Source organism: Phycodurus eques, chromosome 22 (assembly GCF_024500275.1).
Source record: "Phycodurus eques isolate BA_2022a chromosome 22, UOR_Pequ_1.1, whole genome shotgun sequence".
Classification (NCBI taxonomy): domain Eukaryota; kingdom Metazoa; phylum Chordata; class Actinopteri; order Syngnathiformes; family Syngnathidae; genus Phycodurus; species Phycodurus eques.
Window position 1 is genome coordinate 3,290,806 of NC_084546.1, and position 27,427 is coordinate 3,318,232.

A 27,427-nucleotide genomic window follows, 5' to 3' on the forward strand; every position below is an offset into this window, starting at 1 on the left:
ACACGTTAGAGTACCGATATTGTCGATTGCATATAATTACATACGTATCACCATAAACTGGCAGGTGAAAATAGCTCAATGCATAGTGTCACTGACTCTAATTCTGGTGACTCGGGTTCGATCCTTCCTTTGACCAATACTGATATTTCTCCACTGTATTTGTATATAAGTGGATTTCAGAGTGGGGCTCGAACCCAGGACTCCCGAATCGTAGGTAAAGTTTTAGACCATTCGGCCATTTCGGCTGAAAGTTTAGATTTTTTGTATTTGTATTCATCGGATCAGAGCACCGATGTCGCCGGATGCACACGAATATGTACAAACCTGGTGAGATTGTCAGGTGAAAGTAGCTCAATGCTTAGTGTCACTGACTGTAATTCCGGTGGCTCAGGTTCGAGCCTTTCTTTGTCCACCATTTATATCTCTCCACGACATTTGTTAATAAGTTGAGTTCAGAGTGGGGATCGAACCGGGAACGCCCGAACTGTAGGCAAAGTTTTAGTTCATTCAACCACTCTGGCTGAATTTTTTTTATTTTTTGGGTTATATTAATGGGTTTAGAGCAACGACGTCCATTTCATGAATATGTACGAATCACCTCAGTGTCAGGTGCAAGATAGTCCAGTGGTTAGTGTCACTGACTATGTTTCTGGTGACTCAAGTTCCATCATTACTTTGTCCGACATTTGTATCTCTCCACAATATTTGTTCAGTGGAGTTCGACAAATTCGACCGTCACTTTGTCCTTTATGGACCTTTTCAAATTTGATTGATAAATGGAGTGCACAGGGGGCCTCGAACGCAATTCACTGGAACCGGAAGCAAAGTTTTACATCATTCGATGATATCGCTGGAGCGATTTTTAGGTTTGTCTACCGGCTCAGGTCATGCAGGGCAAAGCATGAATGCCTGCAGTCCAAGCAGTTACATGAAGACACAACAAACTGACAGAGGTGCTTGGCATCACTCTTGAAGTGGTCAACCTCCACCCTTGAAATGTTGGAGAGCTTTCGGAATTTTGGGTTGTATTTATGGTTCGTCGTCCAAATGTTGACAGAGACGACTGCGTCCCCTAACATCACACCTCAACTTCTTGGACGACCCCCCACACACACGAGGCAAGCACTTCTGCTCGGTTTCAAATTGACGATGAATGAGCGTGTGACAGTGTCGTGTGTGACTTTGCTTTATTGGCGATCAGGAATAAATTGACTTCAAATTCACAACTAAAAGAAATCAAAAGAAGTGTCTTGTCTGTGTTAGTCATCAACAATCAAATTCATAGAACCACAAACATTTTTATTAGTATTTCAAGATGCTTTGAGTTGCGGGGTCTCTCCAGCTCGGAGATGTCAAAATCCTGGTCTGACAGCTACGGGGTCTTGAGAGCTTGCAGCACATACATACACACACACACACACACACACACAACATTGCAATCCAATTTAGTCACAGTCAGACAAAATTCATTCAATTGATTTGAAGACATTTCAACATGGGACACACAATTTGGTATTGCAGAACCCTTCTTAATTGAACATGTGTGACAAAGAGGCAATGAGACGTCTGCTTTATTTTGGGAAAACACAAAATGAATAAAAAAAAAAAGACATTTCACTCAACAGCAAGTTTCCCGAGGGACATAGCATTAGGTACACACACACACACACACACACACACACACACACACGAGCCAATACAGTACATAATCTAAAGCAAAAAGATGCAGGCAAAAATGGTATTTCTTTAATTTTACAGTTTGCACACGTGTACAACTGCACTGCATCATACACATGATATGTTCTGAATATTTTATTTATCCATTACAGACCCAATTGAAAGTTGTAAATCACCGCATTGCATTCAAATAGTAGAAACAATTTAACAAATGTGTATTATGTTTGCAAAGGAAGACCAAGTATTGCATAATTTGTGCAGGTGCATCCAATAACCTATGTTACACTATTTCAATCTCAAATATGAAAGAGTGAACTCATTGTTTGGGTCATTAGAACAAACAAATAGCTTTCAGCACCATGGACAGCTCTGCTCCTCTTACAACAAGCTGTATCCAAACAAATCTATCGTATTGAATTAACGATTAATTTGTCATTGCCATTTCATTACATCACACTCGTAGATGTTCATCATTGTGCTTCGTTAGGGTCTCGGGCGATGTACTGGACGTAGACCCCTTGTGGTGTTTCAGCCGCCTTTTCGAGCCTGATAAAAGACGAGACCACATGCAGAGGCTCATTTGTGGTCCACAATGTCTTCCAATAGATTCCTGTTGCCAACCGTGGTGGCTGATCTGTTTCGTCTGTACACTCGTTTGGTCATTGCGCAAACAAAAACAGAAGTTCGTACACTTACAAAAACAACTGTAAAGTATTTGGATTGTGTGTCGGCTGAACTCACCAAGAAGTCTTCATAGCAGGTCCAGAAAGACGTTTTTAAACTCCCTGCAGCAGGAAAATAAGAGCAACAAAGTAAAACACCCTTTAAAAACGCATTCCAATGTGTTTTAATTTGTACAGCGTGTGAAGAAAGTGGTGTACCTGCACTGTATTGCCACAGTGTTGCAGGTACGTGAACGCACCAGAGGCGTTCAGAGTCCTATTAGCCGCTCTCGTAGAACTCGGAAATATAGTGACGCTTGAAGCCATTCTGGCGGCGTAAAGACGAGATAAATGCACCAAATGAAGGAAAACAGGACGGACAAAATGCACAAAAATAACATTTGCAAAGCTAGCTTGCTAATAGTAGAGTCTACTCACCTTATCTCGACGTTTCTGACACAGTTGACAACACCTCCACGTTTCGACATCTACGGATTTCATTAGGTTGCTTATCATCTTGTTTTACATACAATTTGGAGACTCGTTTTTAGCTTAATTAACGAAAACAGAGACGACACGCTCCGACCTTAAACACGACGAAACGAAACGACTTCCGCCTTTATAACGTCACAACCTCGCGAGAACACCACGAATTATCGCGACTTCCACAAATTGGCACGTCACACCCTCGCGAGAGCGTCACAAATTAACGCGGGAGCTTGTGTGTTGCCTTCATATTCATCGGAATATTCTCATTCTCCCAGAGAAATGTCAGAATAATTTGTTAAACATCTTGAAGTAACCTCTGAATGTGTCTCCAAAGTAAAAAAAAAACAACAACAAATATATATATATATATATATATATATTCATTTAAATGAGTAAACTGTTAAACAATCGTAAATTCGGACTGTAGCTCTAAAAATTCATGATGTGATCCAGTACATACTTTCCACCAGGTACATATGACTGTAAAACAAATCTCATGGTCAAAATTGGCGTTTCACAGAAAACTATTAAGTGTCACTAAACGCAACTTTGTATATAATATCCTCGAGCACGGAGAGGTGTAATGACGTCACCGAATAGGGGAACGTCGGAATGTGAAATCAACTGTGTGAGAGGTACAGACGACACTCAAGGAGAACATATCTAAATAATAGAAATAGCATAAATGTTTTGGGGGTTTCCATGAGAAGTCACACAAATGCGGTGTCTAAATATATAAAATGAGATGTTGGGTTCAAATGAAAGTCCAAAGACAGTCATAGAGAGCTAATCATAATAATAATAATAATAATAATAATAAACTATAATGCAAAATGAATCTATGAAAATGACAGCACTTCTGATATTGACTTGTTAATGTCTTTTGCGCATGTCAGACACCTGTAAAAAAACAAACAAAAAAAACCTAAAAAACATTTCTAATATGATAACTGCATTGTATGGACAATTTTCATGTTTATTTCTGCTATTGACGGTGATAGCAAAAAGTCTTGGAACAACATGAAGAATGAGAGCAATAAATTAATTTTCTGCCAGTTTTAACATGAACATTTATCGAAATAATGGTTTTGGGGGATTTTAAAGTCGAAAATTCATCGACAAGGTTACAAAAAAATCTATTCATCTGTTATTCGAACAAAACAAGCATGGAAAACTTGGAAAAGTGTTTTTTTTTTTTTTTTTTTTTTACTTCAACATCCAAGGTCAAAACAGATATGAACACAAGTCATTCCAAAGAGCGTGACTTTATCGCATATGTGCGTCTATTGTTGCGCAAAAAGCATTTCGGACAATTTGCGCGCTCTGCTTTTACGCACCGTCAACCTGACGTGGCGCGCACTGGCTTTTGCTCGCCTTTTACGCGGACGATTTGCACCCATTCCCCGTGGCCCGCGCGCTCCGATCAACGTGGATCCACGTGGAAAACACTCCAAACAACCACGTCGCACGCGTTATTGCAACATCTTCCCCCTTTCCCACTGTGGAGCCCCGCAAAGTCAGAAAAGCGCGAGCCCGGTGGAAGTTTACGCACGGGCGAGGCGCAGCTTTCCTGACCAAACAGCAGCACGTTCGTGGGATTTGCCCACGCAGTAAAAGTTCATAAATCAATGACAGCGTGTAATCAAAGAAATGGCTGACCTGATTGGAGGTGCGGTGGTTGGCAAGGAGATTTAAACCGGCTCTAATCCATTCCACGCACACACACACATACACATTGAGTGTGTGTGTGTGTGTGTGTGTGTGTGTGTGCCCACTCACAGGTGGTTAATGTATAATTTGCACCATATGGCTCTTTAAAAAAAAAAACACCACGCACTTCCATCTGTGTGGACCCAACTAATGATGTTCAATTAGTCACCAGACGAGCCCCCCGAAGTCTCGTCGCCACCGCGCCACGCGTGTTTTTCGCTCCCCCCCACGGGCTAATATTTGCTCGTCAAATATTTCCCTTGGGGACGTTTACAGCACATTTTATCTGCAGCGTGAGGAACATCTGTGAGGGTGATTTCGGGCCCCCCACGAGCGAGGTTGCCCCGATGGTGCGTTGGCCCTCCTCCGTCCCGATTGGTTGACGTTCCGACAAGAAAATGTAATAAAGGCCCCTCCGTTATGGATTTACGAGTGATCAAAAGCACTTTACCATATGGCACTCGTCCTTGGGGCACATTTCCAAATGTTTGCTTTATGGAAATCCTCCGCCTCCTCCTGCTTCTTCATCTTCGCACACTTGAACGCAGCACGTGGGAAAAGGATGCCAGGGTCATGTGATCAACCACCCCTGAAAGGACATAAACAGTTGATAACGTCTAAAACTTGGGATATGTCGTCTTCCCCCTATACATGTGCCGTGCACGTGGGGCAAGCTGTCATTTATCCAAGGGACGTGAAGGCACCATTTACGCATTCAATTGAAAGTCATTCAGCAACCATACTTCAATAGTTCTTATTTGACACATTTTCTGACATCGTGAAGAAGAAAACACAATTTTCAAAGTGTAAAAAGAAAAAAAAGGCACAGATGGGAATGGATGCTTGTTTAACGGGGGTTAAAGCCAATGAATTGCATCATGGGGGAAAAACAACATATTACTCATATAAAGTCATTTCTGTGCACACTCTTCCAGTTAAAATCCATATTTTGTCATATTCAACCCTGGAGACAAGTTGAAAATGGGTATTTTAAGTGAAATAAAAATTTGACTTTTGCTTTTTTTTTTTTTTTTTGGGACACAAGTGCGCTTGTGTCCCAAAAAAAAAAAGAAAAAGAAAAAAAAAAGTAGATTTTAATCCAACTGATTGCACACTGGACATCATTTGGAAGATTTGTACACACACGGAAAAACATGTCCACCATAAAAAAAGAAGGTAAAAACAACATGCTCGAAAATTATTTTTGTAGTCTTCAATTTAAAATCATAAACCAAGCTGAAAATGGACGTTTGTCGTGTAAAATGTGGCAATTATGCTCATTTTCCAAAACATCATGGGAGTGGGCACTTGTATGAAATAAAAGTTTGCTTTAAAACAATTAATTGCACACTGGGCACCAGTCGGATGACTTTTATACACGAGAAACATTGCGGCAAAAACAAACAAACAAAAAAGTTTCAAACAACATACAATCTTGTGTCGTCATTGAAACCCTGGAAGAAAGTTGAAAGTTAACATTTGTGTGTGTGTGTGTGTGGGGGGGGGGGGGGGGGGGGGGGGGTGAAGTCCCCTTTGTTTATTTTAATATCTGCTTGACATCCTCAATAAAAGCTGATTTTAAATTAATAGAAGCATTAAAGATAAAGCTGAACTATTACAACTGGAGCAGTTATTTTTGCGCAGTTTCCCCCACTTGAAAAGGGAGCAAGTCGAAAATTGACATTTCCAAGTGTAAAAATAAACATTTTTGTGCTCGTTTCCAAAAGCACTGCTGGGAATCTGCACTTGTTGAATAAATGTAATTTTTATTATTGTTCCCCGCGATAAACCGAAGCGAGGCGGATGAGGATAAATGAAAAATAACAGTTATTTTTGGACGCATTCGTCCACTTCAAATCCTTCTTTAGTGATATTCAAGACAGGGAATGTCTAATCTAATATAAAGCCTCGCCTCCAGGGCTCGGATGGAAATAGCCAATATTGACATTTCAGGTGCTCCCGCGTCACACACGGGCCGAGCTATAAATGAGCCGAGAGGAGGCGTCGGGAGCTCCACAAGTCGCCTGCGCCAAGCTTGCGCAGACATGTGTGGGACCCATTTTGAGCAGGCAAATCAAGGTCGCCTGTATTTGGTTTGTCATATTTGGCATTCGTTGAAGGTCAATTTTGAGGAGGAGTTGATGGTTGTTTGCGTGCTTTTTTTCTGAACAGGAGGCGGAAGCGTCAATCAACTGGGCGGGACGTTCCTCAACGGCAGACCTCTCCCGGACTCCAAGAGGAGGAAAATGGTGGAGCTGGCCTCGGAGGGGGTGCGCCCAAGCCAGATCTCCAGGATCCTGAGGGTATTTGGGGATTAGATAGAGTGGTAGCGTGACTGAAGAGTTGCATAACTGGAGCTGATTTCATGTTGCGAGAAGAAAATGTGCGTCCTTCCCAGGTATCCACGGGCTGCGTGAGTAAGATCCTGAGCCGCTACCGCCTCACCGGCCTCCTCCGGCCCAAGACGATCGGCGGGAGCCGACCGCGACTCCTCACGCCCGCCGTCATCGCCGCCGTCGTCCGGCACAAGCGGGACAAGCCGTCCGTTTTCGCCTGGGAGATCAGGAGGAGCCTGCTGGCCGCCAGGAGCTGCGAGGCCTCCAAAGTGCCCAGCGTAAGCCACGGGAATGTTGATTTCTTCTTGAGGGAAACTTGGATGCGTTTTTAAATGTTTTGTGGTCCGCAAGGTGTCATCCATAAACCGGATTTTAAGGCAGATCCCCTTGGACCAGGGACCGTGGTGTGACACACACTTTCACGCTGAATACAGTAAGTTACCACAAAGACAATTCAGAGTCAACGCCCGTATATTGTGGTTGAGGAGCTTCAATTCGACAAAAGTACTCATTTGCAGTCATCTCGTGGTAGCAAAAGGCAGTAACAGTACAGTAAAAACATTTTAAGAGGCGCCAATTAGTTGTGGATTTTCGCTTTTCGTGGCAAGACTGTGCCCCGATGCCCCCGCATTTTGGGACACGACGTACCTTATATATCGGCAGCTTTGTGCGACACCGCACAAGAAGTAGCCGCCGATGCAGCAAATCCCAAAGGTTCCCACCAGCGAATCCGGACCGCCTTCACTCCGGAGCAGAGCAAAGTGTTGGAAGAAGGTGACGCTTAATAACGAGAAAACAAAAAAAATCAAAAGCAAAATGAAGACATTTCTAAAGTATTCCCACCATTTGTACGGCAGAGTTCTCCCATAGCCAGTACGCCGACGTGTACACCAGAGAGAAGCTCTCCGCCCGGATCCGATTGCCAGAGGAGACCATCAAGGTAGGAAAAAGAAAATGTTCAAGTCAAGCGCTCATTTGAAACTGACCTTGCTGCGCGTCCCCACAAATAAGGTGTGGTTCTCAAACAGAAGGGCCAAGTGGAGGAGAGAGTTTCAACTTAGTAAGTTTGTTGAATGCCAATTGGAAACATGTTGGGGGCACTTAAAGTATTTTGTCCCTCACAGCTGTCGTACATCCCGGAGTGCAAGACGGCATCCAAACTCCACAGGTAGTTCGAAGCAACATTTGTACGCACACCGCAGAGACATTTATACGGTTTATCGTGCTGGCAGATGACCACAGCGCCGCACTACAGCGCATCGCGGGGGTTCCCCAACGGCTGCACAGGTTTGTATGGTTCAGTTCATCACTCAAGTGCGACGAAAGCCAGTCGACAGAATTTCAAACCTTGGAACAAAATATGATCGGGTCGGATTTTAAGGGAAGGAGCATTCTTCGGATGGCAGTCGGAAACAAAAAGCGGTCTTTTGACTTCAAACAACCAGGCCTTTGGCTCGTGGAAACCATTAACATTTAGTAGTTACTTTAAAATCAGCCGACACTGACATATGACCAGTGGCTTTTCGATTCCAACCAATGACTTGAAAAAGAGAGTGAACAGTAAAAACCACAGATTTCCTATCATCTGTACCAAAGACTTAAAACTGTCCATGACTTTTAACTTCCGTAATCATGGCATCAAGATGGCTTCATTGCCTTCTGGTGTGCGCGACATGGCCACTGGAGGGCAGAATAATACTCATTCAGACACACAAGAAGAAGAGTTTCCCAACTACTGTAAGTGACTCAATAAGCTGCAGTAATATTAGTCATGCATCACAGAGGATAAAGACTATATGCCTGCGAGTACTGTTATATTGTTGGTTTACATGTGTTGAAGCACTATTTATGTTCAAATATTCGTTGCTTTATTTATTTATTTGTCTTTATAATTGTTAGCCTGTCTATGGCATTTCCCATTGTTCGTTAGCACGAAGCTCCTCCTCCCTACGAACAGCCTTGGCGCTAACCTCCGATCTTTGTTGCGAAAACCGTCATTAGGTTTCGGGTGTCCCACGTGCGTCTCCATCAATCCCTCCAGGGTGCCCCCGCTTCACCAGCAGCACCCCGAAGACACCAGGACACGTGACGCAAGAGCGGACTTGCCCTTTACCTCTCTCACGTTGAACCGCTATCGTCACAGCGCGCGAGATAAGCCCTGGGCTTGACCTGGAGCGCCACCTGGAGGAAGAAAACATCACTTTCATCTCCCTCATTTTGCCTCGATATGGAAAGATTTAAATTAAAAAAAAACAAAAAAAAACAGCAAAGTTGTCGCATTTTTTGGTTTGAGTTCATATAGGATCACGTGTAAGAAGAAACGTTTTTGTTTTTTTCTCCAAAGAATTGAGCTTTATTGACATAAGTGACAGTAGCAAAGCACGGGTGGACGACGACGGATGCGCTCGGGAGCGGGTCAACGGCGCGTTTAACATGCACAAAGACGCAAGCGGCCAATCATAACGCCACGGATCATATGCACAAGCAAATGACGAGTCCACATGCTAGTGCGATGGAAATGGTCTCTGACCATTTTTGGGTGAATTTATAGTCATCCAAAGGATAAAGGCTAAAGTATTAACCTCACCTCTAATTCAATTTTTCCTCACTTCTTGCAGCCATCCAGGAGTTTCCTTAAAAAACAAACAAACAAACAAACAAACAGATGAAAAATTCCGATTAGTATTGCCATGATTGCCAAGAAATATGAAGATCAGCCATTGTGCGTCATTTTGCAACATTTAATAATGTCATATCATAAATCATGTCAGCCAGAGGTGATTGTGTCTCACTGCAAAGTTTTCGTTTTTTTCTTTTAATTGAAATGGGAATAATACAACGGAACACAAAAACAAAAGTAGCAGCTTTGATAGACATTATAAAAAATAGATTCAGCCAAGTTGCTGTGAAGTTCAAAAATATTACCATGTGATATTTACAAAAATTTACACTGGACTATGTACAACGTCGGTCAATTAAATAGGAGTGAGTACAAAATATACATGAGAAAAAAAATGTTTCATATGTGGAGTGAGCTACAGTCACTTCAGGAAAAAAATAATTTAAATGTTCTGAATTCCTTTTTGCATAGCTGACATTTTGCCCTCCATTTCCTCAAATGTTTCATGACATAATTAGTTGGACCTATTCTTTCATTGTCCAGATGTTGTGAAATTTATAGTCCACGATTAAACAAAAAACAAAAACAAAAAAAGAGTCATCATCATCCAACTGACATTATCTGCAGCCAATAACATCTTCATTTAGCCAGCAAACTCTCAGCCTCTGGATTCCTTTTTTGTGTGCTCATCTGGTCTTAATTAATGTCCGCGCAAAAGCCAGAAAATTCCAAAAGCATTTGGACGGCAGTCGACAATAAATACAGCAAAGCTACCTCTTCTCTCTTAAATATATCAAGCATCATTAGCGGCGAGGGGGAGTGATGGCAAGGGAAGTGGGATCTATAAGATCCATAAACTCGTGTCCTGAAATCCGTCCCGCTATGTACATAAGGCTTCACTTTGCGTGAAAGAGAAAAATATCCGAGTGACCACACACGGCCCGCCAGGGGCCACCGCGGTTCCCTCCAGAAAGCGGAGGCGTGTTTGCCTTGGCGCGGGCCGCCGCTCGCTCATGCCGCAAACATTAGCACGAGCCTCCGAGCGTGAAAGCAGCAATCCTCCGCCGAAGCTTCTTGTCCTCCGCTGGCCACCGTCGGATTATTCAAGTATATTCCAGGAGACAATTCTTTGTCATGTTTGCTTCGCACAATCTTCATTTGCATAGTGGAGATTCCATTTTGGTAGTCTGCAATTGTTTTTTTTTTTTCTCCTGAAAAAAAAACAAAAAACACTTCCTCCTCCTAAATTAATCAGTTCGTGTCGGGGCTGGGGTAAAGCTTGAAGACTTTGTAAATCCACTGCGAGTAGAACGCCACGTTGACAAAGAGCGCCGGTCGTGACGACGCGCACTTGGTGCGCTGGATGCTCACGCCCACCACCACTCGGCGCTCCTGCTCCCGGCACACCAGCGGACCGCCGTTGTCTTTCTGACAAAAGATCACAATGTGCCAAGTGCAGAAATAAATGTTGCTGTTTTGAAGTTTGGGATGTGTATGATAAGTATGTTTTTCTTGTGATTGTGTTGTACAAAATCTACCTGACAACAAGCGACCAGGCAAATGTGTAATGCAAAAAGCCCTTTTGTATTTAATAGAGAGTGACGTTTTCATAGGAATGCGCTTGAATACAATTGTCGTCCAATGTTTTGAGGGTAATATGGGTTAGTTCCTGCCTAACTAAGGACTCGCCTTCATCAAAATCTGTCTAGCAACAAGTAGGTAGTATTTCATACACAGTAGTGATTCCAAAGCAAAATTAATGCATTTAAATATGTGCATCCTACATGTTGCCCTTTTAGAGTAATCTGCTACTGAGCGTGTCTGACTTAATGATTGTGCGCTACAAAATCCGCCCAGCAACAAGTGGCCATGGAAATGGTGAGTGACACGGGCGCCGGCGAATGAGAGTGTAAAGTTGGCTGGCTGTTAACTGTCTGCGTGTTGATCACTTGCAAGGGAAATGCATTCTAGCTGGAGATGGTGGGCTATATTCAGTCGCTTGCTTCAACTTCTTTCCTATCAAATTATCAAGTTGTTCAATGAATCATTTCAGCCCATGATTTCAAAGCAAAAGAAATACTTTTGGGTACATGTGTCTAAGAAACCTTGCTGTTTTGGAGTAATATAGAAATATGGGTTAGTGTGAATCTGTTTGACTTGAGACATGGTGCTATAAACTACTTAGCAACAAGCAACTTCAAATCCCTTACTTCGCACACGCCTTCCCCTCTCTTGCCTCCAGCACATATCCTGCTCTGTCCGGCGTCGCCCTTGATTCGGGAGCACTTGTCGTCGTCCACCATCGGCATGGTCACCACGTTCAGCGCCTGCTCCCGTTCCCGATCTGCGCACGCGAAGCACAGTGGTCGCAGGAAGGTCTTTGTTTTGAAATGCAGGTAAAACAAAAAGTCACCTTTGGTTTCCCCCCATCCGTACATGGTGCAGTTTGTGCCCTCGGCAATATGGCATTCTTTGACGGGAAGATGGACGGTGGCGGCGCCCTCGGACACGGGCGCGGGACTGTAACACGCGTGAATCACGGTCACGTCGTGCGGATGGAAAACGGAGCTGATCGCGCTCAATCGGGGGAACGTTGACAACTCACTCGGCCAGTTTCAGCATGACCAGGTTGGATCCTTCCGGGCCGCAGATAAGGCGAGAAATTCCAAGTCTGGGGTGATGGGACGACTCGTTCAGGTGGCGCAGGCCCACCTGCACGCTGTACTCCCTCAGGTCGGGAACGCTGGGGAAAACATTCCCAAAAATTCTTAAGAAACTCAACAGGAACATATACAATTAAATCAATGAACAAATCAATTCACGAATGACAAAACAATGCAAATTAAAATGACTAACAATCAAAGAAATTAAATCAACTAATTAAATTCATTAATAAATAATGCAATAAAGAAACGAAGTCAATGAACAATATCAATTAATGAAGTCAATGAATGCATAAAACAAATGTACTAATTGTATTAACCAGATGAATTATTAATATCACTAATTACACTCATGAAATGAATGAATAAATAATAATAGCTAAAATCACGTCAACTAAGACAATCATTTAGTTAATGCAATTAAATAAAATAAATGAGTACTTACATCAATTAATTCAGTTATTTAAATAATATAAATGAATAAACTAATGAAATAAAAAAATACATTGCCCCAATTGATAATTCTATAAATGAATTAAAATGAATAAAAAATATATTTACAATTATTTTATTTAAAAAAAATTTAAAAGTGACAACATGACAAGAAATTTAAAAATGCCCAGCAACAACTGACCACCCAAATGTGTGATCCAAATAGCATTTGATATTTAATACAGAGGAGTGATTCCATTGCAAAATAAATGTGTTAAGATACATTTGTTGCTCTTTCAGAGTAAAAAAAAAAGTTCTGATTCGCAAGCAACAACTGAACAGGCAAAGATGACTTTTTAAAAAACATTTCATACAGAGAATGGATTTCAGTACAAAATTAATGGTTTACAAAAATGGTCCCGCACCAAACTGGTCTCTACCAGTTTACATCCCATTTTGAGCTGCTGCAGCTCACTTAAAGCAGCAGTCCCGAATTAAAGCTGAGTAAAGACGATAACGGCTAAATATCTAAAAGCTCATACCAGGATGTGAAGCACTGCTGGTCAGTCAACACCCAATCTTCTCGGATCAAAGAGCCTCCGCACAGATGGATCTTTCTGCAACAACAGCATTAAAATAAAAGATCAGATGTTTTGAAACCCTCAAAGGAGTAAAAAATAAAATAAAACGGAGAGCATCTCACTCCTTTTGGATGCTGACGACCCAGCTGCCATCTGCTCCTCGCACTTGGTGGCCCCCAACGATGCGAGTGGTGATGTGGACGAAGCACGATATCTTGGGGACGGTCGGGGCCGGACCGGGTGGCGCTTGCGTCGCTGGATGTCACAACGCAAGCGTCAACATCACAGCACGTGCCGAAAAGCGAGTGGAAAGGTTGCCAAAATACTCACCGTTTGGAGGCGTGGAATCACCTAAACAAAGCACATTGTTAGTCAGAAGAACAGCAGGAATTAGGAATTGAATCTTCAAGTCGAATATACAAGTCGTGACAGAAGACAAGTTTTAGATTAGCAGAAACTCGTGAGGCTGAATGTGAGTGTTTTCTTTCATAGGTTGAATGCCAATAAACCACTTGTATTGGAAACAGATTCAACAATCTCAACTTTTACAGCAACCTGTTTAGCAGCAAACCGGTCTGGCATAAATTAAGTGTTCCCTTTGCGGGATGCGGCTTCGGTTGTGTCGGGTGGTCGTGACAACGGCAAGTTCACGACCAACGAACGCTTCCAAATCCAAGACATGAATTATTCCTGCTTTGATACGATAGTGTATGTTATCTCGCACGTCTGCTGGGCTCGGAGGTGTTACTTTGACGGTCGGACTGACTAGCCGCAGTGTTGCGCGCTACATTGCTCACATTCTTGGCAGTGTGCGGAGCGTACAGTGTACTTGGCCGGTGGACTGTAAACATTAGAAGGCTGGCAGAGCTTTACACAGCGTGCACACCAGAAGAACTTCCGGTTTCCCAGAAGAAGCCCCTCAACACGAGATGCTACTTGTTACACCACTGCCAGCTAGACATAACCGCTTTCTCCAGTAATTAGCCAGGTGCCAGAAACGCACACCTGACACCTGCTTACTCGTTATTTTTCACGTATTCCTCACATTTTTATCGCAACCCCGGCAGTAGAGGGCTTGTGTGCTTTTTGGGACCCAACGTGCTGATCGAGTCCAGATTAAACGCTTGGCGCAGAGGCCAAAAAGGGGGATTTGTGCCCCCAAAATGTAAAGCCATCCTTTGAAGGGTTTGCTGGAGAGTTCCCACGAAGGAACACAACACACATGGTCCGTTCTTATAAGGCCAAATGACATCACTGGCCTTTCCCTTAGTTACTGTTGCTAAGGCGGCCAAGCGTGGGAGCTACGGCAGCGTGCTTGTGAAGGTTACGGCCGTGCGCCATGTCAAAGTGACAAAGAAATAATGCAAAACAAATCAAGACGGACGCCAAGGCTTTACAGATTGCAGAGCAGAGAGCAAAAGTCAACCATCAAAACAGATGACGAGACAGCAGGGTAGGACTGCCACATAGCTTTAATTTGCTCTTCAACCCAGCCGAAAAAAGTGACACTTGTACAGATGTCCCAAGCACATAATTTTACTAGAATTACCGTTAGAAAAAGGAAAAAATGTATCGAAAGATTGATATAATGGAGTTCAATTGAGCTGTACTGTTGTCATTTTTGGAAAACATTCAAAATACCTTTTCTTTCAACCTAGCCCAATGTCCCAAGCACATCGCTTCATAATTTCTATCGATAATAAGAGCAAAAATGCATAGAAAACTTAAAAAAAAAAAAAAAAGTTTTAAAATGCATCATTGACTTCAATGGAGAGTGTTGGACCTCTGTTCTGTGCTGCAAAGTGATTGACTGGTGTGCGTGTCCAAGGCCAATTGAACAAATAAGGATGTGTCGTCCACTCACACTGCTTCAGTTTGCAGTAGTCCCAAGACAGGCGGGTGTTTGGGTCAGTATAGCACCAGGGTCCGTGTTTGTCTCGGTCCGGGTTCCGGCAGTAGTTCTTGTCCAGCCCTACATGGGATAGTGTAGAGTGAGAATCCCCGCTGTAAAACACACAAATATAGATGCTCATGTTCCGTTTGTTATTTGGCAAACAGTGGTTATCACAACACACACACACACACACGCACACGAACTGCACGCTGAGCGGTCACCGCGGGGCACGAAAATCGCATCTCAATGGCTGCGGCGCACCCGTAGAAGGAAACTGCGCGTTTGGCCAACAGTGCTCAAGGGACTTTGAAAGTATGCACTCTCAGACCGCCAGGAGCCACGTCCACCACGGAGCACACTTGGAGGAATTCCCATCCAAGGAGCGCGCAAACCCTGTTCTCACGTATCCCTGAAAAGCCATTACTGAACAGGCCCAGCACACGCACACACACATGCGGAAGCACGGCAATTTGTCAAGAGGTGAAGATAATTTCACTTCCCAGGAGAATGTTAAACAAGCCGTGATGTTTTTTCTTCCCGGGACGACCCCTCACCTCAGGCCAGGCTAGACTGGCCGGCGAGGGGAGCTGATTGGCTTTGATCTGCTACCCGTGCCAAGCACTTCCCGCAGGTCAGGGGTCTGCTCTGGAACATGTCCATCTGCCCGTGCCATTTTGGCTTTTAAAATTCCTGTAAATTAAGCTATTCCAACCTGGGAGCGTCAGAAATAATAATTGGGCTTGGTCGTGACCCTTGAGGAACCCCTGATTTAACAGCTTAACTCCATTCATATGAAAGAGATTTTCACATGGACAAAAAAAGGGGGGGGGGGGGGGGGCTTGTCCGCTTGTCCACAAACACTCATCAGTTAGTGGTGAAGAATTGCCCCCCCACCTTCTCTCTCTCTCTCTCTCTCGGAAACATTCCCAGTGTTTCACTGCTTATGTTTGCTCTGATATAAGGAATAGGCCTATAAAAACAGTTAGGAGCACATAACTAGCTTCGTTAGCTTAGTTGGCTAAGGGCAATTACAACGCCAAATGCTGTTAGCATAAAATTTGGGTTCACGAGCTAACAAAAACATACCATACAAGTGCTTTACTTCTGATTTGAATGACTATGCATCCAACTGCATAGCTTTAATTTTTGGAAACATCCCTTCAAACTAGCTGAATAACACAAGTTGCTTCGGCAGGTGTCCTAAGCATATCACTTAACCATAATTAGATTTGAAATGTGCCAAAATATATTGAAGAGTTTATTAACGATCAAATTTTGCATTGAGTTCAATGGCGCGCCACCAGGAACCGAGCTCGATAAGGATACTAAATGTTGAGAAACAAAGAAACATCCCTTCAACCCAACCGAACACAGATCACTTTTGCCAGTGCCCCAAGTGCATTGTTTAACTGTAATTACCTTTAAAAAAAAAAAAAAAAAAAGCAAAAATTAAGAGAAAACTTTTGAAATTGTGCTTTTCTTACCTGTTGATGTGACGGGACCAGTTGGCGCAAGGAATCCCCGAACGAGTGACAGCTAAGGTGCCCCGGTACGCCTGCCCATCGTTGTCGTAGCATTCTACGGAAGAACGAGAGACTTTGTTATTGTAAGAACATTTCCACCCTGGAGGGAGGCAATCGGGCTTTCTCCTACGACGCCTAATTGCAATCAGCGAGCACAAGTGTGTGGGCTCGCTCATGAGACGAGCTGTGGTCAATTTTTAAAGTCCGCCGAGGGTCCTCAAGGCAATAAAACATTCAAATAGAATCAGAGCATGTGTGGTCCGCTTCAACAGAACGCAGACCGACATCTGAAGTGACAGCGAGCTCGAAAGTGTGGCGCTTTATTCCTTCTGGGAAGAGGCAAACTAATGCTGCGTTCAAAAATACTAGAAAATTAGCAAGAAAAGAACAAGCGTTTATGTGTATAGGCCTCCTGATTTCTACGAGGACCAGTTTGTGCTCAACAGCTGGTACAACAAAGAAAGCACTTTTTGGTCGCAGGTGTGAAACTCTCCCGATTTCTCGAACATCTCAGCACGAGGCTCGCATGTTGTAAGCGTGACCACGAGGTCGTTTGACGTCTGAGAGTGATTTACCGGTCTTCTTGGCAGCCTGGGCGTCACACCTGGGGATGTGCGTGCAGTTGGCCCGTCGCTGGTTGGGCTCGCTGGTGAAGCACCACGGGTAATCGGATCCGTCTGGGTTGCGGCAGAAGTTGTCGCGCAGGTCCCTGGGAGGCGCACAAACACACACAAAACAGGACAGTTTCTTTTTTAAAAACAAGAACGCTATTAGTTTTTTGGCATGGCAACAGTCAGGATAAAGAGTCCCCCCTGGAGAGCGAGCCTTATCTGAATCCAAGATGTCGGCGGAGGACGAGAGCGCATTACTCACTTGCATTTGAAGTTGACGGGAAGAAAGGAGTGCCGGTGGGGGAACTGCGAATCCCAGCGCTGACACGTCACCCCCTCGGGAGTCACATTCATGGTGCCGCGGTACTCTCTGCCTTTCCCCCGGACGCACAATGTCGTCGCGTTCACATCTGGATCCTCGCTGGAGTCGGATTCTTGAAAAAAAACAGAAGAAAAAAAAAAAGACAGTCAAGTTGTGCTTGTGGAAGAGAAGGAAGATATTAATCCTTGCAAGAATGTGCCATGTTTAACCTGAAGACAGATGATCAAAAACAGTAGCAGAGCCCCCACCACTGCTTCATCACCCCCCCCCCTCCTGTCCTGAGAGGAAGCTTGCTGTTTATTCATAACATTGACAGACGCCGCACATTCTTGCACGCTGGGACATCCGCAACAACACCACCTTTTTCACCATCTCAAAAAGTCTTCACATCAGTATGTTGCGTTTTTTGGGGGGGGGGGGGGGGATTTTAAGACCGCAGTATTGAATTTATTGATAAGGCAGTGTAGCCACTGTTATGATTTCAGTCGTGTGGCGTTCTTCCACACTGGGCAATCCGCAATAACAAAAAGTCATTTAACCCTTAGGGTGTCCTTTAAATACCCAATTGCCAAGCTGGCCCAAAACTATTGAAAAAAATATTGCATCATTCAGTTTAACCTTTTAAAGGACAGCATTCTTTGTACGTTTGTATTTAATTGAGAGAAAAAAAATCCATAAAATACATCTGAACTATGCATATCAAATATTAAGCATATTTGGGGTATTTTGATCCTTTATTATTGAACTCGTGCATGGACAAATTATTCTACACTGATGCACAATAAAAACAAAATCATTTAAGCCTTAAAGAGATCTTTTAAATATCCAGTTGTTACCTTCTCAAGAATTTATGTCAAAATATTAGCGGTTCATTTTTTTCTCCCACTTTAAATTCGTCCATTTTGAGGATATTAACCCTTTAAAACCCAGTATGTTTATATAACTCAATAGCGTTGAGTAGAAAATGGACATTGACAAACAATAATACAATATTCATAGAAAAACCCTTTTCAGTAGCGAGGTATCAAATTGTCAATCTCATAGAGGAAATGCTCACATTGAACGTTTTTGTTTGGTGAAAAAACCCAAAACAAAACGTACGAATGTCGAATTTATTACACGAGACACTTTCGATGTTCCCAGTGTGGGAATCTCTGCTTTGAGAGCATCCTAACAACTCAATGATCCTAAACACATTCAGGTGGAATCCTTCCCCCTGGATTTCTGTCTGTGTTTCTTCAAGCCTTTGACTGATGAGATGGGAAAAGACGGAGGAGGCAAGTATTTGGTCGTATTTGGGGGGGAAGATTCTTGATGTAAGGAATGCCAGGCAGCAGCACAGGTCAGTGGTTTTTATCCGTCCGAGCGCCGCCATTGAGGGATACGCACATCTGGATGCAACGCCCCACCCTGCCTGTAAATCATTAGCTGCACTGTAAAGTCAATGCATGTGGACAGAAACACAGAAAGGATGCTCGCCTTTTGCGTGCGAGCATATTTCGCTGAAACTAATTCCGGGGAGTCTTTTCACGCCCTGTGTTGCGAATGTTCCCACGCCTCCACGGGCTCATTTTTAGGTAAATGTGGAAAAAAAGTTCATGATGCCAAAACACAAGTCGGTAATTGGAAATATTTCCACATTATTCGATGATAAATTAACCACAATGGCCCCCCCAAAAAAGACAACTCTAAAACAAATGTAAACTCAAAATATATTAGCTATCTTGCAAATTAGGTAGCTACCTAACCAGTAAATTGGCCAATTAAAAACAAAACTAGCCAACTCACAGCTCAATTCACTAAAGAACAGAAAGATCACACTAACTTCATTTGCTAACAAACAAAAAACAGAACGATAACGTGGCAAGGTAGTTTTGATGTAATCCTGCTCGTAAAATAGACTAACCATCATACTAGCCAGCTAACTAACAACCTAACTCGCTAATTAATAAAAAAACAAAAATATTTTTTAGGTAGTTTTTACATAATCCCACTATCTCGCACACTAGCTAGCTCGTATATTATCCAATTAACGATCAAAGTAACCGACTAATTGGCACCCTAACTCGCTGACAAAAAACACACTCAGTAATTTGGTAGATTTTATGTAATTTCGCTAGCTATCCCACTAGGAAAGTCGTTAAATGGCTAATAATTTTAAATTAGCCAACTAAGTAACAACCGAACTAAAACAGCACCTTAAAGTCTGCCCTGGTCCGTGTACCATCCCGCCATGATTAGCCAGTTTTTCCATAATCCTGCTCTCTATCTAGCAAACGAGCTCACTTGATAACGAACCAAAAAAGTAAAACAAAGTGGTTGTGTGATATTTTTTTTAGCCATCTTAATATAGTTCTCCAATAAAACAATGGTGTCAGACCCTCCGCAAAAGAAAAACAAAGTGACGTCAACAACATTAAGAATGGGGACAACATGAAACAATTATTCTATTTAAACAGCCAAAACCAGCAAACCCTTCTGTCGCCATCAATCCACAAGCCCCAAAGCCACAGTCTGCCCGTTGCCATTAGCGCTCTCTGATCTCCTAATAGCTTCCTAACAGCCATTTGCCAACTTGAAACAATCCAAGATGAATGGCCTACAAAGCATGAAGTAGGATTTTGAGCGAGCTGAGCCCTTACCACACAAGGTGATGTTGCAGTACTCCCAGGGAGTCTTGGGATCCATGGTGTAGCACCAGGGACGAAGGCGATTGTCCGGGTTGCGACAGTAGTTGTCTGCTAAGCCTTTGTCCCTGTACCTGACCAGGAGATGGAAGGCAGAGGTTAAAAAACGCTAAACCAACTGTGCCTAGTTTTCGCATTTGTATGTGGACAAACTTTTTAGGCTGAAATGTGTGCTTGTGGGGCCTAGTGGAGTCCCATCTCTGGCACTCTTTGCCGCTCTCGGTTTGGTCAACTTTGCCCCGGTAATCCTCGCCGTTGCACGTCACGCACACGTCTGTCGACACAGTCGAACCGCACATTTATTTATGGTGAAAACACAAGCCCGTATCAGTTTTCGCCTTGCGCGGTTTACCCTCAGAACACTGCGGCACGCCACACTCCTCAGCCCGCACGTTGGGATCGGTGGTGTAGCACCACGGACCACCGGGGTCGTTGTTGGGATTCCGGCAGAAGTTCTCCCTTAGGTCTTGGGTCGGGTACCTATCGGGATAAAACCTACAAAAGGAAAGTTAACAGAGTGTACAGCGGAGAGCGCTGTAAGCTTGTAAAATAAATTTCAGGGAGTCGCTGGGTCTGTGTATATACAGGGTGTTGAGCACACGCTATCTAGCAAAATAAACCCAAACTCCACTTGCATGAAGACTCGAGCTACAAGATTAAAAACCTTTGCGATCGCATGCAAAATTAGTCATTGATACACCTTGGCATAATGAGCGCTACCTTGTCGCTGCTCCCTCATGTGTGAAGGAGCCCGACAGAACCAGGAACAACGGAAGGTGATGGATCACCCGCCGTGACCCGTCTTTACGTCATCCCCCTCTTCAGCCAACTGAGCATGGTTAAGCCACCGTGAAAGTGCAGGAACAAAACCAGGATTGGATGGCTTGACGGGATCTCCGTCTAACATGAACACAGTGTGGAAACTGGCCTTATCCCAGGATATGTTTATAATTTTAAATATACAAACTAAGTCATTGATACACTTTGCCGTCATGAGTGAAGGAGCCTGACGGGACGAGGAACGACCGGCAGCGTAGGAAGTGAAATGATGGATCACGCACTGTGACCCGCCTTGGACTTTTTTTGTGTGCGGCCTTAAATCTAATCTCCCCGTTCTGTCGATGAAGCGTGGTCAAGACACTGTGAAAGTGCAGGAAGGAACAAGTACCAGGCTTGGATTTCTTGCCGAGATCTCTTTGGGGAACAACCGCCGGCGCAGAACACAAAGTGATGCTTCAGCCGCCGTGACCTGGTTTGCACTTTTTCGCGTGTGGCCTTAAATGTAATCCCCCCTTCTGGCGAATAAGAGTGGTCAAGCCACTGTGAAAGGCCAAGAACCAGAAACCGGCTTGGGGGACACTGATTTACATAGACAAGGTGTGGAAGCCAGGATATCTTAATGATCCGGACAGACCATGAACTCCAAACGCAAAACAACAGGGAAGGTCTTCGGGTTTTTCCAGCCTGTCAGCAGGTTGTCCGAACACTCTACCCTCACCGACGACTCTTGTCCTGGGGGACTTTACTCTAACCCTGCCCCGCCTCCACTTTCATGCACCGGGGGCTTACATAAAGCTTTGACACTAATGCACGACATCATTCAACCCAGAACAAGGAGATACGCTCCGAAAAAAAACCTCCACTAAAATCTCACCCCTGCTTAGCAACGCACCACCAGAACCCGAAACATCTGCTTTGTGTTAAACCTCTTTATAATGTCAATGTATTTATATCATACTCCAGTATATAATAAATTGTATTACAAGGTAGTACACGGTACCCCACACAAAACAGGTTGCATGTGGTGAGAGTCCATAAAAGGCTGCCGCACTAAGAGCGAGTTAGCCGTAATGATGTTGCGCTAACAGATGTTAGCCAGTTACTCCTTCAATTGATCTCGCTGCCAGAGTCAGTTCACATTCTACATGTGCTACGTTCCTACGCGCACATACTTTGAACGCATTGGCAAGGCCCGACCGGAGCAACGCTGGCCTGCGAAAGAGACTACGGGAAATATTTATGACTCGCGGTCCAGTAAACTTCATGAAGTCAGACCTCTCGAATAGTAAAACGAGTTGGGACTTGAAAAATGACAGCTGGGAATGACATTGAAGAAGATCGATAAATGGATTTTAGCTTGTAGCCTCTCTGACACATTTTGGAAACGTTCGCATGTTTACCCTGCGAGCGAGATGAACGTAAAAAGGCTTGTGTCGCAGTCAGTGCTGCTAAATGCTAAACCAAATAAATAAATGCTGCCAAATACTGAATTTGGATGAGATGAAATCCAGGCTTGTTGCAGCTAGCACTAACAACCTAGCATTACATACCAACTCTGACAAATTCAACCATTCTTAAGGTTTCGAATTATTGAAACTATCATTGATTATTACTGAAACGTTTTTGATAACATTTCTGCCTCAACAAAATGGGCAGTAAAGTTCTTCACCATGTTTGCATTCACATCTGGCGAATGCAAATTCAATCGGGATTAACTTTTTGGGTTTGTTTTTTTGTTTTTTTTTTCAAGAAAAGGTTCTATAAAATGTATGGGCGAAAGAAACTAACGCTACCTAAAACGAAATACAACGTGAAAGGAAAATTCCCTTAAAAATCCAAGCTACTTTGATCCATATTTAATTATTCCAGTCAGTCGACAGTCTAAAACCCTCGCCTGGACGTAGCCGTGACTTTTTGAAGGTATAAAAGTGGGAGTACTTACGTGTGTTCATTGATGTTATTATCAGACCAGGCTTGACACGTTATGTTAGACTTGGTCCAAGACCTCCTCCCTCTGTAGTTGTCCTTGGGTCCCATGATGCACTCCCTTATGTAATCTGAGCAAGCAGAGCGGAGAAAACCACTTGAAAGTGTCTATTCATATCACATTATTCTTTAGATTGAGATTATTTGCCAATCATATCTTCTCATTGTCCGTACATGGTCAGTCAGAGCTATTTGTCATGCCCAAAACAACACCCCGGGGTTCGTTAAATGTCACCGGAGCAGCGAGCGGGGGGAGTTTCCGCAAATTCTCAAGTGCTAGATTCCACAGGCTGCACGGCGCTACAACTGTAAACAAAGATTCTTTACAGTCTTGTTTACGCGTAATCGCCATGTGCCCTTTTCAGACGCGTTGGTAGTGTCAACACGGACTTCTACAAATTCCTGCGAGCTCCCCAAAACACAAATACTCGTGAATAACGTCGCGACGAAGAGGCTAAATTGTTTACCTTTCTTTTCGTACAGCGTGAAATTGGCGTGAGCCTGCTTCTGCGCGCCGTGGCTGAAACGGTCGAAGGGAAGCAAGTGGCATTTCCTGTTGTGCTTGTGGAAGTTGAAGGCCCTGCGCACAGGAAGACGTGAGCTGATGAGCGCCTGATTAAAAAAACAAAAACAAGAAGAACTGTCGCAATCTCACCTGCAGTTGAAGTTCTTCTTGACTTTCTTGCACTTGCGGGCGCAGTGCTCCTGCGAGCAGCTGTTGCGCACCACGGTCAACTGCGGACATTCGGCGCAGACCAGCAGCTGGTTTTCAGACTTTTCGTAGCGCTGCAAAGACTGTCGGCTCTTTCGGCAGACTCCTGACGGGTGAAAAACTTCCCATCACCACGTGCTAACCTTGTATAGTTGCGATTTCTAAGCCTACCCGCCATAGTCGTACATTTTTATGGCAATTTTGTTTAACTTGACAAAATTTGTAATTAGTGCACGAGGTATTTTTCTAACATTTGTTAACTGTATTTTGAAAATATAATTTAAACATTTTCTGAGAACTGTAAATGTGATGAATGGCATATGGCATCCTCGTATTATTCCGATTCTTAAATGTAAACATTTACGATGTTTGTAATAACATATCTTTGGCGGAATATCAAAAAGAAAAAACGAGGATCTCTTAACAGCAGTTTTGTTTACCTTTGTACGTATTGTAATTATTAGGGAATAACATGTCAGCCTCGTATTAATCAGATTTGGAAATGAAAAAACGACGGCATCAAACGTCCTCCTTTCTTGAAATGCTATTAATACATACACATTAATACATAATTAAATGGAAAAGGACATTTTATCTGATTCCTCGCTACTCCTTGATGCGGCACTACCCAACCATTTCTGTTGTGGGTGAATTGACGTCAAATTTGAGCAGAATGTTAGCATTTTTATGAAATTGTAAAACTGCCAACTCCGAATTGTTGACAGTCCAGTTTTCGGCCCGAACACTTGCAAATGATGGCAAAAATGTTGCCTTTGTGTCGAAAAATACTTTGCTGAAGTTCAACAGCAGTCCAATTTTTGGCCAAATCGCTTTCAAATTAGGGCAACTGTTTGCATTTTTGTGGAAAAGTACTTTGACAATGTTTGAAAATGGTAAACGTTTGGCACTTGCGCGTTCAAATTACAGCAAGAGTCAGCAATTGCAAACTTTGTTGTGTGAAAACAGTCCAGTTTTCGCCCCTAACGAGTTGAATTTTTGACAAAATGGAGCAACAAAATACTTTGTTAATGTAAGAGAGTCAATTTGGAGACTATTACAGTCCGAAGCATGATGTATTCCCTCGTAAAATCTTGCGAGGAGACATGGCACGAGTAAACGCCGTAAATGTGACAACCAAATTGAAACATCGCCATCACTCTCGCTTCATTCCGAAGGCCTCGGCGGCGGGTTCTTCAGTGAGGACTACATGAAAAGAAGCGGCGCAAAGACAATGTGCGCAGAAGAGGGGGTTCACAAGGAGGACACCGCCATAATTTAAAGCCCAAATCCTCCTGTGTTCACTTCCACCTGCCGAGGGGTGGCGGGAATAAAGCCTCACCGCCTTGTACAGAGCTTTGCTTCCAACGTACGCTCATTTGGCTTTACAAGCGACACGAGCGGTGGTTGCAGAGACGGTTGGAAATGTGTTTTTTTTTTTTTTTTTTTTTTGGACTCGAGCGCAGCACATCTGGCACTCATCACAGTGTTGTTGCAGCCCTCATGTCTGGCCGGGCCGCTCATTTAGATTTCACTTTAGGCTCTTCCTCAGACGCGGCAAAGGCCGACGTTGCGCTGCGGCCGTGGATCGTTGAGGGTGGGCCGGTCAATGGTGCGACAGATGCAGCTGTTATCAATGATGTCAATTATGATCCCATTACATTGGGATTTAAGAGAGCATTAAACCTTAAGTATGAGGGGCAGCGAGAGTGGCAATGTTTTTTTTTTTTTTTTTTTTAAATCATACAATTTTTTACAATTTGTATTTGTGTCAATTTTTTTCCAAATTTTCCACACTGAAATGTTTGTTTTTTAGTTATATTCCACTAAAGATACATTGTTCAGTACACAGTTTGAGCCTATAAAAAAAAAAAATATTTTTAAGTGTGCCTTTTCCAGAAACGTCTTTCTTCAGGCTTCTGATTGGCTCAGAAGATACAGCGCCACCTGTTGCTTTGGCATACACTTGACAGGCTTCAAGTGTGGAGTGATTTTCCTTGAGGGACCAATTTTCCCTCAAGTAAAATCAGTCAGCATCCTCACGCATCGTAAACTTCAGTGCTCCAATAAAACTATGTTGGCTGCAGCATCCAATGGTAAATAAAAGGAAATAAGAGGGCCCCGTGATGGGGAGGGCCACTATGAAGCAGAGCAAATATTTAATCTTTGAGCCAAACACTTATTAATTGCTCCAAAAGCAACCCCCCTCTCTTCCAGAGTCGCATTAAACACCGTGCTCTACTCGCGCGTCATTCAAGACAGAACTCCGTAGGAAAAAACGATGATTTAACACTTGCTGCGCGTTTGTTAGGATTATATTGACACAGACACCGGTAAAAACACGCGTGCGGAGACGAGCACGAAGTTGGCACAGGTTCGGCATCATCACGGCTTACCTGCATCCAGCATGCTGAGCAGCGCGCACACCAGCGCCTGGTAAATCCAAACGTGCGTCCTCATGGTGGACTTGACCGGGATGCGCGTGTACGCAGGCAGCTTGTTGCGTGGAGTGAGACACGCACACTCGGGATGCTTCAACGTGACGTTCTGGCCGACGTCTGCCCAAAGACTCGCTGGTGGCGTCCACGCGCGTCCTCGGTTCAACCCGCCCACTTCACGAGACTTCTCTCGCTCTTTTTCTACCGGAGGCGACTGACTGGGGCGCGCGCCAGGCGCGCTGAAATGCACGCAGGACAAACCACGTCCGGTTCTCGGTGTCAAAATAAAACGTCCACTCGAAAATAACGGTTTCAATGTTGTTGAAATGTTGATCGACAACTAACAACAACTAACAAACAGTACAGTAACAATTTGGGGGAAGGTATTTAAAAAATGGCTCCTGGTTTGTTTTTCACCCAATAAATTCGACATCAAAATTAATATAAATCTATACAAAATTTTTAACCATGTAACTATGCTATTTAAAGTGGCTGTATACTACATTTGGTGTGTTTTGTAAAATGTCTTTCGCTGTATCTCCCTATCCGTGTTGCACGGAAACAATCAAAAATGTACAGTGGACCTCCGCATGTTCGTGGCTCGTCAGTTCTGGATTCACCGATTTGTAGATTTTTTTTGCAGACCCCCCGCTTACTTGCAGTATTTTGATATGATGTAGTATAAGTATAATGAGCGCCAATAGTTCGCTACCTGTCACTGTTCGCAGTTGGGCCTGGTCCCTTTGCCCCGCGAATAGCAGGGAACCACTTTATTGGCACAACTGACTGTTCCTTTCTATATCTGCCTCGCAACTCGTGACTACAAACACAACCATGGTCAAGTTCTGAATAATTATGTTGACCGAGTTTCACGAATGCTTATTAAAGCTAAGTTTTGCTGGCCCCCCTCTACGCTCTCAAGGGGCCTCCAGTCGACCTTTGCAGGGCACCTGGACTCCAATCAATTGTCTAACACCCTTTTAATTAACATACAAGTGAACAGTTAATGGATTTCTGTAAAAAAAAAAAAAAAAAAAAAAAAAAAATATATATATATATATATATATATATATATATATATATTAAAAAGACTTCCACACCACATCTTGCATTTCTAATTATGCATACAAATATGATGAATTGCTCTTGGAAATGTCGTTGGTATTTTTCAGTTTTGGAGCTGATTTACAAGCCAGATAATGCACAAATTAACGTGAACATTCTACTTGCTGACATAGTTTTTCTGAAAGTGGGATGCAAAATCTGAGCGCTCGGACTTCTTCAGGAGAGCACCTGACGCCAAAAAA

General features: G+C 43.4%; 2 protein-coding genes and 1 long non-coding RNA gene across 8 annotated transcripts; 1 reads left to right on the forward strand and 2 right to left on the reverse strand.

Moving 5' to 3' along the window:
• Window positions 1-1,170: 1,170 nt before the first annotated feature.
• Window positions 1,171-2,960, reverse strand: LOC133397299 (uncharacterized). The gene is made up of 4 exons (XR_009767587.1): window positions 2,778-2,960; window positions 2,559-2,667; window positions 2,419-2,462; window positions 1,171-2,223 (listed from the first exon to the last, which is right to left on the reverse strand). It is a non-coding gene; the product is annotated as an uncharacterized LOC133397299 (long non-coding RNA).
• A 3,608-nt stretch (window positions 2,961-6,568) lies between these two features.
• On the forward strand, window positions 6,569-9,080 carry pax4 (paired box 4). 5 transcript variants are annotated; one of them, XM_061668235.1, is made up of 10 exons: window positions 6,569-6,617; window positions 6,711-6,841; window positions 6,937-7,152; window positions 7,226-7,307; window positions 7,538-7,648; window positions 7,732-7,814; window positions 7,886-7,934; window positions 7,999-8,042; window positions 8,107-8,161; window positions 8,876-9,080. In XM_061668235.1, the coding sequence occupies exons 1-10, from the start codon at window positions 6,584-6,586 to the stop codon at window positions 9,040-9,042; spliced, it is 972 nt and encodes a 323-aa protein (XP_061524219.1). In that variant the 5' UTR covers window positions 6,569-6,583; the 3' UTR covers window positions 9,043-9,080. The 5 variants fall into 5 exon arrangements, 3 of the variants coding, with proteins under 3 accessions (XP_061524219.1, XP_061524220.1, XP_061524218.1); XM_061668236.1 differs by having other exon boundaries at window positions 8,916-9,080; XR_009767604.1 differs by lacking the exon at window positions 7,886-7,934 and having other exon boundaries at window positions 8,916-8,944.
• Window positions 9,081-9,458: 378 nt separating this feature from the next.
• On the reverse strand, window positions 9,459-26,314 carry hgfa (hepatocyte growth factor a). Of its 2 annotated transcripts, none has more exons than XM_061668231.1 (18): window positions 26,079-26,314; window positions 23,629-23,791; window positions 23,441-23,553; window positions 22,930-23,044; window positions 20,560-20,702; window positions 20,361-20,481; window positions 20,163-20,281; window positions 17,461-17,632; window positions 17,163-17,296; window positions 16,549-16,642; window positions 15,035-15,174; window positions 13,501-13,521; window positions 13,293-13,425; window positions 13,132-13,206; window positions 12,100-12,237; window positions 11,908-12,014; window positions 11,705-11,838; window positions 9,459-9,507 (listed from the first exon to the last, which is right to left on the reverse strand). In XM_061668231.1, exons 1-18 carry the CDS (start codon window positions 26,140-26,142, stop codon window positions 9,469-9,471), a joined length of 2,025 nt encoding a protein of 674 aa, XP_061524215.1. In that variant the 5' UTR covers window positions 26,143-26,314; the 3' UTR covers window positions 9,459-9,468. The 2 variants fall into 2 exon arrangements, with proteins under 2 accessions (XP_061524215.1, XP_061524214.1); XM_061668230.1 differs by lacking the exon at window positions 9,459-9,507 and adding an exon at window positions 9,624-10,922.
• Window positions 26,315-27,427: the final 1,113 nt, after the last annotated feature.